Below are 17,740 nucleotides of genomic sequence, written 5' to 3' on the forward strand. Positions count from 1 at the left end.
TGAGATCATGACTTGAGCTGAAACAAAGAGCTGAATCCTTCACTGACTGAGCCACCCAGGCGCCCCCGAATGAGGCTTTGAAACCCGGAACGAATAAGCCTTTTCTGGATGAACAGGCATAGTTGATTCTAATTAATAAATAATAAGCCTGGTATTAAGCAGAAACTTGCATTTGAATATTTATTTTACTGCTGGCCTCATAACCAGAAACCTGGCCCACCCTCACAAGAGTCCTTGAGACAGTTACTTGGATGTGTTGCGTTTACTTCAAACCCACCCAAGATGCTACTGATTTTCTCAGCTCTGCCAGTGTTTCTGGGATTCTGTTGTCCCTTAGACTGAAAATCCAGAATTTAGTCCTAATTTCTCCTTCCTTTTATCTCCTATATTCATTCTGTTGCCAAGTCTTTGGGCTCTTTCTTTGAAATATTCCCAACTGATTTATTTCCTTTCTGTGTCCCTGACATCTATTTCTCGGCTCTCAGGGCCAGATGCCTTAACTAATCGGCTTTTAACTGGTGTCCCCACTGCCGTTTCCTCCCAGCCCTGCGGAGGCTCTCAGATGAAGTTTCTCATGCTTATATTTCATATTTTGACTCTTCCGCTTGAGGCCCTGGAATGGCTCCCCGCTCATCGCTCTTAGTGAGGTTTCAACGGACTTGCTTCATATTCTGTGTCTGAGGGTCTTCTAATTTCTTCTCTCTCTAATCTCCCCTCTCACTTTGTGCAGTTCCTGGCTTGTAGGTCCTCAACTTTAAAAGTTCTTTCCCAAGTGAATTGTTTGGAAATTGGAATTAATTTTTTAAATGTAGAAATAGTTATTTAAGAGACAGGGTTGAGTTCTGAAGCTTTAACTTAGAGAGCTGTGTTTCCTCATGTAGCTGATTTCTGGCTTCTGGGAGCCAGAGGCCGTGTTGTATAGGGAGGCAGGGGAAGGAGGGCCTGCTTTCTCCTTCTTCCCAGTTACAGGGTCATCTAGCACAAGGCAGAACTCACAGTGATTTTTCATGTGTAAAGGTAGGTCTGTCTGTAGTATTTGACTTTGGTTAACTGTCTTCCAGTCCTTGGAGCTACCCCAGACTAAGTAGTGCATTAATTAATTCAGCAATTACATTATTACTAAGATAATACTCATTGCTGTTTGCTGAATACTTTCACTTAGGACTTTTCTACTCCTTACAACAGTCTTGCGTGGTCCTTTAAAGTCATCTCCATTTAACAGATGAACGTACTGAGACAGGGTCAAGTGTAAGCATGTGCGGCTACTGACTTAGAAACACAAGACTTCCATATCACTTAAAAGAGTCAGTGCTGTGTGAATGTTTGTCAAACAGAGATCCGGACGACCTCCGTCTTTTCTCCACTTCATCTTCCCCCCTCGCTCCATGCATGCTCTACCGGGGCGCTGTTGCTGCTTCATAGGATGGCTTCGAGGCCGATAGTTCGTTTCGCTGTTCAGAGATGTTTTAGCGTGATGTAGTCCCACTTGTTTATTTTTGCTTTTTTTGCCTTTGCTTTCGGTGTCGGATCCAAAAAATTATTGCCAAGATTGATGTCAAGATACTTACTGGCCTATGTTTTCTTCTAGGAGTTTTGTGGCTTCAGGGTCTATATTCAAATCTTTAATCCATTTTGAATTTGGGTGTGGGTTTTTTTTTTTTTTTTTGTATTTTATACAATAAGGGTCCAGTTTCATTCTTTCGCATGTGGCTGTCCAGTCTGCCCAGCTCCATTTACTGAGGAGACTGTCTTTTCCCCAAGCTGACATTCTTGCTGGGAGGAGTACGCAGTAACTAAGTATATAAGTACATGGTGCTGTGTGGCACATCAGATCATAATAATTGCTGTTAGAGAGAAACACAGGGAGAGGAGAGAGGTGGGGAAGGCTGGGGTGTTGCAGTTTTAGAGACGATGGTCGCTGTATTTAAGAGAGGAGGTGACATTTGAGCAGGTTCTTAAAAAAGACTCTAGTGGGTTACATTCCTGTGACAAGGAAATTGAGCAAGTTATCCTTTGCTCAATGGTAAATTTCAACCGTGTCAACATTTTCTCTCTTGCTTTTTAAAATCTGATTTCAACAGGAAACAAGTACGTGTAGGGGTGAAAGAAAACAGGACCGTTTCTGCAGGTGGGGTGTTGAGGAAAGGATAGACCTGAGAGGGCTAGTGGGGAAATCCCCTTCCTTGATTACCAGGAGGAAGCCGCGCTCCATGAAGCCAAGGGCCGCAGGTGCCGTTGCCTTCAAGTGACCTTCGTCTGGAGGAGCCGTTTCTGACATCATCCACTGACAGTAGAGTAGTAGGTTTTGTTGTGACAGCAGAAGATTATCGCATGGTCGGGCTTTCATAAACACTCTTTAGGGCTTTATGTCTGGGAAGCTTAAACCTATTTCCTTGCCTTGTAACACTAATGCCCTGTGCTTGTGTCTCTCGCAGCTGTGTAGGAAGCTAACCTCCGAGGCGCAGGCGGGATGGCTAGCTCGGCCCGGGAGCACCTGCTTTTTGTGCGGCGTCGAAATCCCCAGATGCGGTACACGCTGAGCCCGGAGAACCTCCAGAGCCTGGCCGCCCAGAGCTCCATGCCAGAGAACATGACCCTCCAGAGGGCGAACAGCGACACGGACCTGGTGACTTCCGAGAGCCGCTCCAGCCTGACTGCCAGCATGTACGAGTACACGCTGGGACAAGCCCAGAACCTCATTATCTTCTGGGACATTAAGGAGGAGGTGGACCCCAGTGACTGGATCGGACTTTATCATATAGGTGAGTGACGTTGACAGGGGCCTGCATGCGACTCAGAGCAGACAGTTTTACTCTGACATAACACTGTTGTGGAGTTTTGCTGTGGGGTGTGGGGTGGGGCACACACCACACAAATAAACCCAGTAAGATTCTGGGACTTTTTTTTTTCTTCTTTAGGAAGGAGAGAATCAACAAAAATAAATAGCTTTGCCACTGTGAATTTTGTGGTTATATTTCTACCCTGATTAAATGCCAGGACCTGCAGATTTTATAATATTTTCTTTTTAAAGCTTCACATTACCCTTGATCAGTAGTCCCATTTTGGCAAGAATTGGATATTAACTTTTACTAATATTTTTAAACTGATGAAAAAGATGTCCAGATTTAGATAACTAATGTGAAAAAATGTTCTGTAGTTTCTTTCTTTCTTTTTTTTTTGGCAGCAAAGCAAGGTTTATTGAGCGATAGTGAAGTGATAGTACAAAGCTCCTGAAAGGGAAGGGGACCCGAGAGGGCTGCCGTGTTCTGTAGTTTCTAAAGGTTGAGTTTCATGAAGAACAACTTGCAGTCTGTGGTTATCTTCTTATTTCAAAATTCCTGATGTGTCCTCGATCCGTTAAGTAAAGAAAGTGTCATATTTTCCTAACAAATGACTTAGGAATAAGTTGCTATTTATTTTAATAAAAATGTCCCAGCCGTGTTTAGCTAATTTGTACTTGCTGTGCATAGGTGAGTGAGTGATGAATGGCACATGCCAGAAAATATAAAATTTGCTTTATTGAAAGCAAAAATCCAAACCCTACCGCCTGGGCTTAAAGAAAATCTAAATTAAACCTGTTAATAAAAATCTAACATTCCCCACAGTTGGGGAAGTTTTTCACTCAGTGAAGGGAATGCCTTTCAAAATTTAGCCTCAAGTATTATAATAGAAAGACATGTTTGCTTTCACTGTAAATGATAAACTAAGCATCTTTCTTGTTGGTTTTTTGGAGTAAATTAGGGGGAAAAAAGGGCCTATTTGTTTACGGTAGGTGATTCTCATTCAGGGGCAACTTTACCCCCTACAGGATGCTTGGTAATGTCTGGAGACATCTTTGGTTGACACAGTGGGGTAGGGAATGGGAGACCAGGGATACCGTTCCATACCCGGCAGTGCACAGGTCCACCTCCCACAACAGCCTGATAGCACCAGTCTTGACAAACTCCTGATTTAAGGCAGAGTAACAGCCTTATTGGCAGTGTATCAAAATGTTCAACCCACTAAAATCTATGTTTTTCAGCAACAAAGAATTTTCTGTTGACTAAAAATTGATTTGTGTTTACTAATGTAAGTAACTCAATCATGCTGATAACACAAAATCTAAAATGGCAAAAAAATTTCAAGAATTTTTATTTTTCTGTTTCCTCTTATGACAATGAAAAAAGGGGGAAAAAGTCTTAAGAGTCTAGCATTTTTATCCGGGTGTGTCTAAATATATTTTCAAGATGGGGACGGTAGGATTTAAAAATTGTATTTTTGTTTCTGAGATCTACTATTTCACAAAAAAGTCTTACAGTGCTGATGGGACTTTGAAAGTGATTCTTTTCGTTTTATGTAACTTCAACTTTATAGATTTCACAAAACTGCTTTCATTTTAACATGATTTTTTAAATATTACCTATCTTCAAGTTTACTAACTTTTAATATTTTCATCCTCATTCTCTTGTCAGTCCCATCCAATGAATTTTAAAATTTCAGTTACTGACTTTTATAGGATTTGCACTTCTTTCTCTTTTTTTTTGTGTATTTTATTTTTCTTATGAGATTCCCTATATGTTACCTCATTCAGACCATATTTTCATTCAGTTATTTTAATTCAATCAAATGTATCTGCTTTAAGTTCTTTGCAAAATCCAATATGTGGGCAGTTTTTATTATCTGTTTTTCTCTTGACCATCGATTCCATTTTCCCGTTTCTTTGCATATTCAGCAAAGATTTACACTGGCTGTTGAGAATTCTAAGCTGTGGAAATCATGAGTTCTGTAGAACAATTTTTATTTTAATGTTAACTTTTATCCCATTAGGATATATGAGTAATACAGTTTTCCCCTTCGTGAGGATGGATCGGTGGAAAGCCCAGTGTGGTTCCCCGGCACTTCTAACTTGATGGGATTCAACCTCCAAGTTTGGTCTACGCTATGGATTTTGTTAGGGCTTGGTTTAGGGCTTTGTTAGGCTAGATCTATGGTAGGCCTTGTTGGCCTTTGTACTTCTTCCCAAGTAGTGGCGTTTTTGATGTCTAAGCGGGTGCCTGGGCTGTCGACCAGGGGTCTTTTCTCAGGCTGGGTCATGACTCCAGTGTTCTCTAGCACGGCTGGACCTCCAGAAACTTCAGCACCCTCAGCCCCTTTAGCAGCTGCTCTCTACAAAGCCTTGGTCGTGTTTCTCTGCACATGTGCAGTCTAGACATTAGCCTACGGCTTGTGGGGCATCCCCGTGTGCACTCCTGGCCTTCACCCCTCCATCGCTCTTTCCTTCCCCGTCCCCTGCCTGTTGGTCCAAACTCTGATCTCTGCATCCGCAGCTTGTCGGAGCTTCCGTGGACTCAGGAAGTTGTCCTCTGGCTGAGACCTGGGTGGTCATAGAGGCCCCTCATGAGATTCTTTTCTCTCTGGGGTTTTCATCTTAAGCCACCTGTTGTGCAATGTCTGAAAACCACTGCCTCCCAGTTTTACAGTTGTCTCCATCAGGAAGGCTAGTCTGGAACTAGTCATGGCCCTAGGACCTGAAGCACACGTTCCTTCCATGCTTTTGCTTTCCCGGAGGCAGTGAGAGATTTCACTTAATTTTCCCATCTCACCATTTCCAGAGAATTCTGAGTGAATAATAAATGGTGGTTTCAGTTCCATGGATTTGTTAGTTCTTCCTAGTGTATTTTCTGGTGGTTTTAGATCCCTGGCAGGGTGGAGAGAGCTGGCGCCCTCGGACCTCTCAAGGGACTGGGGTGAACACAAATTAGCATCTGCAGGGGATAATACCACGTACTTGGGGTTCTAGGGCACGTTGTTGGTTTCAGCAGGTCTTCTGCAACAAATGGCTCTGAAAGACACATGTCCCAGCATCTAAGACATTTAGTGTGGCGCATTCCTATAGCTGAAGGCTACAGCTGTGTTTCAGAGGAAGCCTGGCTTATCTGGGACCTCAGAATGCGTGAACAGAGACCTGGCTTCAGGGAGAGGCAGCCCCTGCCCCTGGGGCTAAGATGGGCTATTCTGACCTCCAGGTTAGAGGGAGCCTCAGTTCTGGGGGGACTTTGCCCTCCCATGTGGAGAGGCATAGGCGGAAGCTATGTGGGTTTTCACTGACAGCTGTTTCCTGATCCTTCTTCCGCACGGGCTCAGCAACAAGCCATTGATCTCAGGGCAGGTAGGCCCTCCCCAGACTCAGGAAAGTTCTAAACTTACATGGTAATCCAGCGAGTGAGTAACCTAGGAGTGGGCTGTGAGGCATCTCCGGCCAGTGAGAGGTCAGGGAAAGACGCTGGGGGGAACTTCCTTTTCCAGGGAGAAGCCAGGGTCTCCTGTAGAGTCATTGAACTACTTCCCCTTCTCTTGTACCGGGGGCCGCGGTGACAGGATGTGACACTTTGAACTGTTGCGTCCGTGGAGCAGCCGTAAGACCTCAACCGGGACTGCAGCTAAGAGTGACAGAGCAGAAGTCAGAATGAGCTTGGACTGGGGCTCCCGAGTTCTTGCCACACGTGAAAACAATCTTCCCCTCTGCTTACGTCCCCACGGTGACGCTGTGTGGGCTGCCTCAGGAGTTGCGACTTTGGGGAACGTGCCCAAACCTGCTTGACCAGAGTTAAGACCCGTTAGGTCATTCTTTCTTCTTTTCGAGTAACAAAAATCTGACACAAAAAGTTTGAAAATCTAACTCCAAGCCATGTGGAAATTTTCCAAAGTTTAGTAGGACCCCGTCCGGTGACGGGAGTCATCTACGGAACGTAGATGTAATTAAGTAACTCGAACTGCTCGGGGGCGCTACTGGGGAAGGTGGCCCGGTGGCACCTCGGGAGGAACCCGGAGGAAAAGAGAAGCTGCAAGGCCAGGACGGAGAAAAGAAATTTGGGTACGGTTGATGTCACCAATTTAAGGCCGTTGTGGCTAACCAGGAACACATTCTCTCCGGGGCTCTGTGACACGGGCGCGCTGAGACTCCAGGCGTGCCCGCAGCAGCACGCGTGGCGGGGCGGCCTCAGACTCCTGGGGGGACCGGCCGCCCCACTTCAGCGGAGTCCTGAGAAGCCGGACGGTTTCCGAGCAACGCCTCGTTTTATTTGTGGAACAGAGAGATGGTCTCTATAGAGATAAATCCCAAAGGGAAAGGGTCTGGGTGGAACGTTCTGGCAGTGAGGTGTGGCTGACTGGCGCGCTCGGCACTTGGATTGTGTTTCTCTTGGCTTACGTTTTCTTACTCTCGAGAAGTGGGAGTTCTGCTTGTGTTTGGCTCATTGTTCGTCAGGTTCTGCATTGTACAAGTCAGTCCAGATGACGTTCGGCTAATCTGGAGAGAAAATATATACTCCCGGGTCAGAAAAAGAAATTGTTCTCTAGGCATTGTCAGCGATATATACGTCCTGTTGGGAATACAAAGAAAAAAAAAGTTGAAAATATCAAAGCGCCATTTGTGGTAAATTTGGGTGTGAACAGAATTCCTAAAACAGGTGCTAATTATATTTTCTCTCTCTAGAAAGTCTCATACACACCCTGAGATTTCCAGAGACGATTACGATGTAGCTATAGCTCCAAATCTCCAGATTACAACAACGAATACCTTGCAAATGGTTTTCAAAAATCACTAGATTTGTAACTTACTGGGGACCCAGCACGAACAGCTTCCCCCGAAGAGCCGCATGGTCCCTGTTTAAAGCAGAACAGAGTGCATTTGTTTCAGGCCCGCTGTCTAAGTCCCCTTAACCTTCGGTCTCGTGATTTGCTTTCTGGCCATTCCAAAGAAAAACACTTCAAAAGGCTTACTTTGCCATTTCTCAATTTCAGGCAACTTCAAGAACCTGAACAGAGCTAGGGAAATGCCCATTATGAAAACTAGATGTCTCTGCCTCTCCGTACCCCAGTGCTACTCAAAGTGCTGGCCTGTGGTTGATCTAGGACTAGATAAGAAGCTTCCTCCAGAATGTAAATCAATGTCATGCATCCTTCACTGAGAAAATCTTGCTATTAAAAAATTAAGTTAAATAATGGGCTTATTGAGGCAGCTGTTTCACATTCTGGCTCAAGGTCATCTTGCCGTAGACCAGTAACACATAGTTCGCCAGCATTTCTCTGGACTGCCCTTTGAGTATACCTCTCAGGGTCTGCGTGTTGATTATATCATATACAAAGATGAATGGCAGAACAGCCATATTTGACTCTGTCTTAAAAAATATCATGGCTCATGTCGTATGATGTTTTCCATATTTCTTTGCATTTGGGTGGTAAAATAAAGGTAGGATCATAATAGTTCACCAAGGCCTTGGGATTATGTTTTTCAGAGCTTTAAGATCCCACAGTTTAAAATCGATGTTTAATGCATAAAGAATTAAGGTCCAGTGTAGGATGCTGTACGGCCAGTGGGAGGCAGCAAGGGCTGGGCCTTGAGTGTCTTGGGTCTAGTCTTTGTTTCTCCCCCATGTGTTGAAAATGCAGTCCTGTGTTTTCCATCCTTCAATTACTTACTCAGCACCTTCTTGACTTTTGCAGTATGGGGTTATCACCTGTACTGTTAATATTTTTCTTTAAAACATCTGGTAGAAAGAAAGAAAGGGAGGGAGGGAGAGAGAGAATCTGGTTATCTACCTGGACTTTGTTTTAAGCAGTAAGGCCTGGGAAAGGTGTTTCTACCATACATTACAATTCTTTCCTCCATACATACAAAGTAATTCTTTCTACCATGATCCAAGGTTAAGAACACGGGCTCTACAATCAGACAGACTAGTAAATTCCCATATACTTACTGGCTTGAGAGAATTACATAATCTCTTTGATGTCGATTCCGCACGAAGAGCCGCAGAGCTGCCCTGTGCGTGCCCTATGCATGACAGAAGCCCTTTCTGAATTATGTCACCTTTTTAAACCTCAGTTTCCTCATCTATAAAAAAACAAAAAAGACCAGGAAAGTACCATGTCATGAGAAAGAAGATAATATGTGTACAAAACTCTTGAGAAGGTGCCTGGGCTTATTGTAAGGTCCTGCTGATTGTAAACTATCATCATTATTTTGGCTACTGTAAATAATAATAAAATCGTTTTCCTGGTAGCCAGAAGCTGCAGCACAACCTTACCTACTGGGTGAATCCACGAGAAGGGATGTCCATATTAAAGGGACACTCCAGACTGCTTCTGCTTATAAAAACCCAAAGTCAATCCTTTGAGTCAGAGTTCTAGAAATTATATAAAGCACTTCAAATTTTGATGCTAAATAATACAGTCTTTTGAGTATTATGTAGGTTCTGAACCAATATGCTTTTCAAGGTGATGGGAACGCTGCAGTTTAATCCCAAATTCAATCAAATGGAACAAAGAATTTATGTATTAAGTATTTAGTTTCCAGAATAGCTATCAAATGTAGTAAAGAGTGACTGTAAGCTCTTTTGGTATTTTTACATGATTACTGCCAAAGAGAAGTTGTTTCAGGTCATGTCTTTAAATTTTAGAAAATGCTTTTAGAGAATAAGAGCTTTGAACACGAAATGCTTTTTGGAACAACTTAACTCTAAATTGCTTTTTGTTACCTAGTTGTATTAGCCTCAGTCAGATTATGCTGTACAAGTGAGCTAGCTCTGAATCCTCGGTGACTTAGCAGAACAAAAGATTATTTCTTTCTAATACTTTGTGTCCAACATGGATTGACGGGGGCTTGCTTTGTACTGTGGGTTAGACATGCAGGCTGACCATTCTCCTGATTTTTGCCATATTGGATTATTAAGGGCTACCATCGTGTCATTACACTATCTGTAACAGAAGGCCTCTCTGGACAGGTGTTAAGGGAAGAGGGCACTGGAGACTCCTACAACGGCTCTTAAATGCTTTGGCCCCAGAGTGACACATCTCACTTCTTCTCAGGGATTCCATTCAGCATTAGTGCCATGATCGGCCTAACTGCACAGAGACTGGGCAATGGGGAGAAAACGTTGGCTCTTTAAGGAAGCAGTTGACGTCTCTACCGTAGTAGATGCATCTTGCTAACAACACGTGCGGTCCTCTGGTCTGTTTCAAAGCCCAAGACATCCTTGCATGGTCACTGCAAGGATAGATGCTGAGTATTGAAAAGTGTCATACTTTCGTATAGACTTTACAGCGTGTTCAGGAGACTGAATGAGAAGACACACCCAGAGCAGGACCAAGGACAGTACCGGACATTGGATGCCCTGTGGCGTTAGAACCTGAATTCACAGCATTTGTTGGCATCACAGACCATCACGGATCTCTCTTCTCATATGCATGTTAAAGATCTAGTTCACAGAGACGTCCATGTATTTAAATGGGTTGTGGAAGAGTTCCCTGGACATTTGGTAGGCTTTAAAACGATGGATGGTTTAGTGTATCCAAGGAAGCCTTAGTATATTTTGTCCCCCGACGTACAAGTAGAAAACCATACTTGAAATAGGCATTCTTCTGTCTGTACACTGTGATGGTGAGATGGTTTTTATTTTTTGTCTGGTTATTCTGTGAGTGTTATCTGAGCCGCGCCCCCCCCCCCCCATTTATGTCACTTTTCCTTAAAGGATGCTTATATAGGTCGTGAAATTAGTAAATGTGGAATGATTGTAAATATTTTTTGATAGAGTTAAGACAACATTAGCATGAGGTTTAGAAATTCTTCAATCCACAGGCGCCTGGAGGCTCAGTCAGTTAACTGTCTGATTCTTGATTTCGGCTCCGGTCGTGATCTCAGGGTTGTGAGATTGAGCCCTTTGTTGGCTTTGCCCTGAACATGGAGCCTCTCTCTCTTTCCCCTTCCCACCCTACCCTCTCTCTCTCTCTCAAAAGAAAAAAAAAATTCTTCATTCTGATAAAACCCATTACTAACTCACAAAATAATGGCTTATCACACATACTGTTTTTATAGTATTTGTTATAATTGGCTTTTCATGCTTTTCTAAGGACTAATGGGCATATCAAAAAAGAAAATACATCTATAATGTCATCTTTTTATCCTGATATCTCTCTTAAAGTCTGTTTGTCTATTATCAGTTGCTATGTCAACTTTCCTTTGATTAGTTTTTGTTCGATGTATCTTTTCCCACTGATTTCATTTCAGCCATTCTTTGGCACGCTTCACGTCTGTCTCTGTAAATCATCTGTGGCTTTATGATTTTTAATCTGAACGGAGTGACCTTCTTTTTTTTTTTTTAAGATTTTATTTATTTATTTGACAGAGATCACAAGTAGGCAGAGAGACAGGCGGAGAGAGAGGAAGGGAAGCAGGCTCCCTGCCGAGCAGAGAGTCCGACATGGGGCTCGATCCCAGGACCCTGGGATCATGACCTGAGCCGAAGGCAGAGGCTTTAACCCACTGAGCCACCCAGGCACCCCTGAGTGACCTTCTTTTAAAATCGGTGTATTTAGCGTTTTAACATTTACTGTTATTTTTTAATATATTTGGATTTATTTCCACGTCCTATCTTGTTTTCTGTATTTTATGCTTTTTTTTAGTTTTTTTTTTTTAACCTGATTACGTGCTTTCCACTGAAATGAGTTTTCTTTACTCCTTATCATCTAGTCAGTCTATCTGTTTGAAAGGTAAACTTTCTAGGTCTAGTCTGTTAGCAGTTATCCTTAAAATATTTGTCACGTACAATTGAGCTAAAGGTTAAAATGAATCAGTATCTTTACATACCTCTCAAATGCTACAAGGATCTTTGAACAAATTTATTACAATCGCTTCCTTCTCCGTCTTCTCTTTTACTGTTGATGACATTTAATTCCATCCTGTTTTAAACCCCTTTTCCTGTATTAGTCATTATTATTATTGTTGCACTTTTTTTTAATAGACAGGGATTATTCCAGTATTATATATTGCATAAGAAGCTCTGAGAAAACTTAGTGGCTTAAAACAACAATGTATTGAATGAGTAGACAATAAGGGTAGAAAAAGAGACTTACCTGAATCAGCAGCACTACAGTATGTGAGGTTTGATTTTCCGACAAAACACACATGCACACACAACAAAAGTTGCGTTCTTAAAAAAAATGGAAGCAAGCAGGAGAAGTTTAATTTCAACTTCAAATTCTTGTTGATGTACCAACTCAAAGAATATTCTTTTTTTTTTTTCTTGTTAATGTAGATAGTGATGAAAGGTATCAGGTATACCTGAAATTTTCTCTTCATTTTCTCCAGTAGGTTTTCTCCGTTGTGGGTTCTCAGGTGTTCTCTCTTTCATTTTGCAGCATTTATTTTATCTTTGTTTTAATCGCTTCTCGGCCTTTTGGCTAAGATCAAGTGTTATCTTTGTTTTAAACTAGTCTCATGCTGGCAGTCTCTGAGTTACAGTAGAGCTGTGATAACTGTCAATCATCATATTAATCTCTGACAATTGTTTTCCCACAGTCAGGCTGACGCTATTGTTGAGTTTTTGAGTAAGTAACTTTACAATTGTGCACACTTCCTATGGACATCAGAGGAACTATAGAAAGCGTCTCAGGTTTTCAGTCCGATTTAAGTGGTAGGGACCATAGGGTCATAACTTGGATTCAGCAGTGACATTAAGAAATTCTTCCTCTAAGTCCTATTTTGTATTTTTTGTAAATGTAAATTATGAATTGCACATCTCCCAGTGTATGCATGCTCATTGAGGAAGGCTGATATTTCTTTTCCTACACGAAAATTTATGAAGCGACAAATGCTCCCATTTTCTCAATTTGCTATAGTTCATAAAATCATTAGGAGACCCACAATGCCTTAATTACATACAGAGCTTGAACTCGTCAGAGGCCAGTGGATCCATTAACCTCGGCATTGGGTAGTGGAGTGGCAAAAAGAGATGGTTTTGGAGAGGGGCTGTGGGATGCATCTGGAGTCAAGTTCTGGCTCAGCGTCCATGTCTTACGTAAAAATGGGAATAGTATCCACCCCATGGATTTGCAGGGAAGATGAAACAAGATGACACTTGTGAAGCGTATGCAGGGTGGTGGTTTCATAGGTGGTAACCATGGAAACGTTTGTCGGGAGCCTGCTGTCTGTCCTTCGGTAGGCGATGGGGTACGGACATGAATCAGCTCGCATTTTGGTGGGGTGTGAGGTAGGAACGATGCAGTGTGTGCAGCACAATGTTCCAGAGGCCACGAGAGCATGGAGAAAGAGCGGTTTGATGCCCGAGATGGGTTCAGGGAGGGGAAAGTTACAGAAACGGCTTCACCAAGAAGGTGATATTGAGACTTATCCTCCAATAGGACTTTTTTTTATTTTTGGTATTGCCGTGAGAGAGAGTCATTCTAGGAGGTGAGGATATCATACGCATGTCACGTCTTTCTCACGAAGGGGTTCCCTCTGCTTTATTGAAGATTGCTCCTCCTGTCCTCTTCCCTTTTTCTGCGTGGCTGACTTCTGCGGATCCTTCTAGATGGGATTTGGAAGTCGCCCACTCCACGATGTGCCCCCCGACCGGTCCGGGCAATCAGTCTGTTTTCCTGTTTCCCCAGGGACTTATTCATGTCACTCTTCCAGTGCCGATGACCCTGTGCTGTAATTTGTCTTTTTCCGTGTTTGTCCCTTTCGGTGCGCTCTGAGCTGGGTCCTGTTTATGTTGTGTCCTGAGCACCTTAGCTAGCTCTCCGTGCCGCCTTAGTCATGCGGATTAGTTAATTTCATTAAAGAGTAGGTTTTAGTTAGGGGAGTTACGACAGAAAAGTGATACTTTCGTATTGGAGATTTATTCCATATTATATAGTTTTCTCCTAAGGATTTCATTCAACAGATTAGTTTTGGTGTTCATTCGCTCACTTATTTCTGCGACAATGTGAGGAATTTACCGTATGCCAGATGCCTCTGAAGGAATTTTTAAAATACCCGTATTTGAGATCATAGTGAAAGAACTGTCATTCCAGTTCTGTTTTCAGTTATTAATTTTAAAAAATATTTTATTTATTTATTTGACAGAGAGAGACAGTGAGAGAGGGAACACAAGCATGGGGAGTGGGAGACGGAGAAGCAGGCTTCCCGCTGAGCAGGGAGCCTGATGGGGGCTTGATCCCAGGACCCTGGCAACATGACCTGAGCCGAAGGCAGACGCTTAATGACCGAGGCACCCAGGGACCCCTCTTTTTTCAATTATTATACAATGTATTGGCCTTTTGCTTACTCTTTCTTTACCCATGGGTTCTGTCTTCAATATGGAAAGCACAATGTGTTTAGATAGAAATGAATTTATTCCCTGAATTCAGTGTGGTTAGTGATTTATACTCTCATTCTTTTTTATTCTTTCTTATTCCCTTGTTTGCAAAAATATGCATCTGCTGCTCTAAGCAGTCAGGGGAATTTTTCTGAAGGTTGTGTGTCGTTCGGCTTGGAGAATATCTAGAGTGTTTTCGACATTTTGAAATACATCACCTTTATATTCACAACATAACTATCACACATCTATGAACAAGTGGTGTTATAAACTTGCTGATGGTTCAAAGAATGATTGATCGTCTTTTTACTCTACAGAAATAAGTCCACTGTTCTGGGGACTATAATTATAGCACTAAACAATAATATTAGAAGCAAATATGTTACTGTAAGGCTAATCTTAAAAAAAAAAAAACAAAAAAACCAACCTTGAAATTCCCAAGTGAGAATTTACGTTAAGCTAACTAATAGGATTTTAAATATTTATATACCTTCTTAAAGCATCCAAAAAATGGATTTTTTAAAAGTACAAGTCTGGGGCGTATTTTGGATAGGATAGAACATTAAATGCAAAAAGGAAAGCCTGAAGAATTCAGCGAACATCTGGAGGAGGTTAAATTTTTAGTTTTGGGCTGCATGACAGTCATTTTTCTTCTGTTCACTTAGCTGCCAAACCCTGTCATTCCTGAGCCATTTCAAGGAGACAGACAATGTGAACTCTGTATATATGTACGTGCCCCCACGTAACTGCTGATTTGAGCAAGGTCACAGGTCAGCATCTGTCAGGTAGCTTCGAATTTTCTAGTTCATCATGTGATTTGTTTGCCTGAATGGAGGAACACTATGAAACCAATAGAGCTACTTTTTAAAAATTAATTATTAGTTGCAAAAGTCTGACTAGAGTAATACTGCTAAGATAAGCAGCAGCAGCATCATCTTAGCAGTATTACTCTTGTTAGACTTTTAACAACTAATAATTAATAATTAATTTTTTAATTTTTTAAATCGAATGCTGGTGGCGAAGTACTGTATTTTTCATCATCTGGAATCATTAAATAGCTGATCCATCTGTTGAAGTTTATTTTAAAACTTAGAGGCATGGAGGTTTTAGATTTAGAAAAGGAAATTAAAGATCATTTACTCCGCTGGCCTCACTTTACAAATGAGAAACGGAGGGCCCGGATGGATTAAGTAATATTCCCGCGGTTGCTCAGTAAAATGGTTGGAAAAAATACAGTGTTTAATAGGAATTTCCTCCACAGCGGGGTTGCTTTTTAAAGGGAGTTAGGTGCTAAATCAGTTCCTGCAGGTGATTTTTGAGTAGAGCTAAAATTACCCTCGAAAACCCCAGGAAGGCAATATGACTTAACAGCACGTTCAACACAGCCGGTTTTTCTTCCAATATTGGAATAGTCTCCTGTCTGAGACTGAGTGCCAGAGAAGAAGTTGGCTTGTGATTAGGAGCTGTTTTTATATCCCCCCAACCCCTAGCATTTAAAATCGAATTTCCCCTCACCCTGGTGGGACCCTTGAAAGAACTGCGCATTTTGCGCTCCCTGTCGGGGCCCACACTCAGGGTCTGGGAGGGCTCCGTGCGGTTTAGATCCTGCTCGATCTCTTCTCTTGTCCCAGCGGAGCACGTGTGGTTCCACCAGAATATGTTAAATGTGCATTTTCTGTGCCTCCCTTGAACCTCGCTTCATCTTTGAAGGCTCAGTAGAGTGTGATGGGTCACTTCCTTGATGGGAGGCTCGTAGAGATTGACTTTCTAGGTTGTTTTTGCTAGTTTTTATAGCACTGTCTAGAATATTCCCCCAATATTTACTGTTCCTTTGTCTGAGCAATACTTCAGTGAAAGAATTTTATTTTTTTACAGCTGTCGCAGTGTTTCGATACACATAAATACTGTCTGTTCTGTTACTTCTGCTCTTTCTAGTACAGCACACATTTTGGAGGGTTTTAAATCCAAGGACTGAGTACGTACACCAACTCTGGGTCTCTGAGGTGATCTAAGAGGATTGTTTTCGGTCCGAGAACTCTGTTGCCATAAAATATCAAACCTACTCGTCTTTGTTTAAACTGTAACTGATGAATTAATTTAAAGGCAGATGTGACAGCACCGGAGAGTGTCCATGAGCTGAACCATTCTAAATATTCTTCAGATAGTCAGATATTTCAAAACTACTTCAATAACTCTCTTAAGAAAGCTATGCAGAATTCAATGATATGCTGCAGAGTTCTGATTTATAGCAGGTGGCAGGAGGACCCGCGTGCCCTACTCTTTTCCAAAACCATGTGCTTGCAAGTCGCAATAACTGGGAAATCCCGCACCAGACCTTCTGTTGGTCTTGGCCGCCCTGGCCTCCGCGGCGGCCTATTGTGCCCTCTTTCTGGGCCGTTTCTGCATTGACTGTGACCCTGTCTCCCGGGTCCCCCAGTTTTCTGGCCCTTTGTTCTTTTCCTCTTTACTGAAACTCCTTTCTTATCCTCTTGTAAGTGAATTTTCTTCTTTTTAACGCCTCCTTCCTTGAATGATTTCATCCACTCCCGGTTGTTAGCCGGTCTAGGCAGAAAGCTTTCTCTTCACCAGGGGTGGTTGTACGCTCCTGGCCCATGAGAGCCACGCCTGCCCACCTCCTCTTGTCTCTGCGTTCAGGGCCCTCACGCCGGTGGCGCGAAGTCAGCTGTGAGGAGAGCGTGGACACCACAGTAAGGGGTGAGCCCTGCGCATCAGGGCTGTGGCTCTTCGAGTTGGCTAGCGACCCGCCATTTAACGCCAACCTCTGCCTACAGCTCCAGCGACCATTTCTCTCTGAATATCCTACTCACTCTTCAAACTCAGCTTGTTCAAAACAAATTGACAGGCATGCCCAACCAGTTCTTCTTCATTTTCTGTATTTGTTAGAGGAAATGCCATTTTTTATAGTCTCTCAGGCTTAAAAATTGCTTGAGACTTTGACTCCTGTCCTCTCCATGGAGGACTTAAGTTAGCAATGTTTCCTGGCATTGTCACCTCTTCGGATTCTCACTTCATGTAGGTCTCTGTTGTTAGTTCCCTAAGTCATGTCCTTGGTCTGACGTAGTCCAGTTCAATCCATGTTCCACGTTACCGTCAAATATTTAATAAATGAAGGTTTATTTTCGCCAGACACGAAGCTAAGTGCTTTATGTATCTTATCTCATTTAATCCTCAGAACAACATTATGGAGTCGTGTACCTCTCAGGAGTTGTCGGTGGCTAAAAACAACCAAACAAACCTAGCCCTTCCCTGGACCAATAAGTGGCCAGGAAAATGCAATTGGAAATTATCCTCTAAACCAGCCAGGGCCCACCTGCCGACAGGGGCGGGGTTAGCCTTCTGCAAGCCTCCCTGCTGAGCGTGGGAAGAGAGGTGGAAGCTACGTGATGCAACCCATGTCTAATTTAGGCTGTTACCGGTGTCCTCATTGTACAGATAAGGAGTGGACCAAAGTGAAGTAACTTTTCCAAGGTGTTTCCAACTTTGGATAAGGAGGCCTTGAAATTTTCCTGACTTTGCACCTTATGGTATCCTTCGTTATCCTTTGTCATAAAGCTCCCCACTTTTGCAGTAGAGTCTCATGGTCGGATGATTTGGCTGTGAAGTTG

General features: G+C 42.7%; 1 protein-coding gene across 1 annotated transcript in view; it reads left to right on the forward strand.

Moving 5' to 3' along the window:
- Positions 1–2,470: 2,470 nt before the first annotated feature.
- Positions 2,471–17,740, forward strand: part of HECW2 (HECT, C2 and WW domain containing E3 ubiquitin protein ligase 2) — a gene marked incomplete at its 5' end in the record, with an annotated part of 220,054 nt that continues 204,784 nt past the window's right edge. The window contains one exon of the mRNA XM_080799839.1: positions 2,471–2,762. Within this exon, the coding sequence (XP_080655965.1) occupies positions 2,471–2,762 (292 nt within the window). The remainder of the gene's footprint in view (positions 2,763–17,740) is intronic.

The sequence above is a fragment of the Martes martes genome (assembly GCF_963455335.1).
Source record: "Martes martes genome assembly, chromosome: 3".
NCBI classification, from domain to species: Eukaryota; Metazoa; Chordata; class Mammalia; order Carnivora; family Mustelidae; genus Martes; species Martes martes.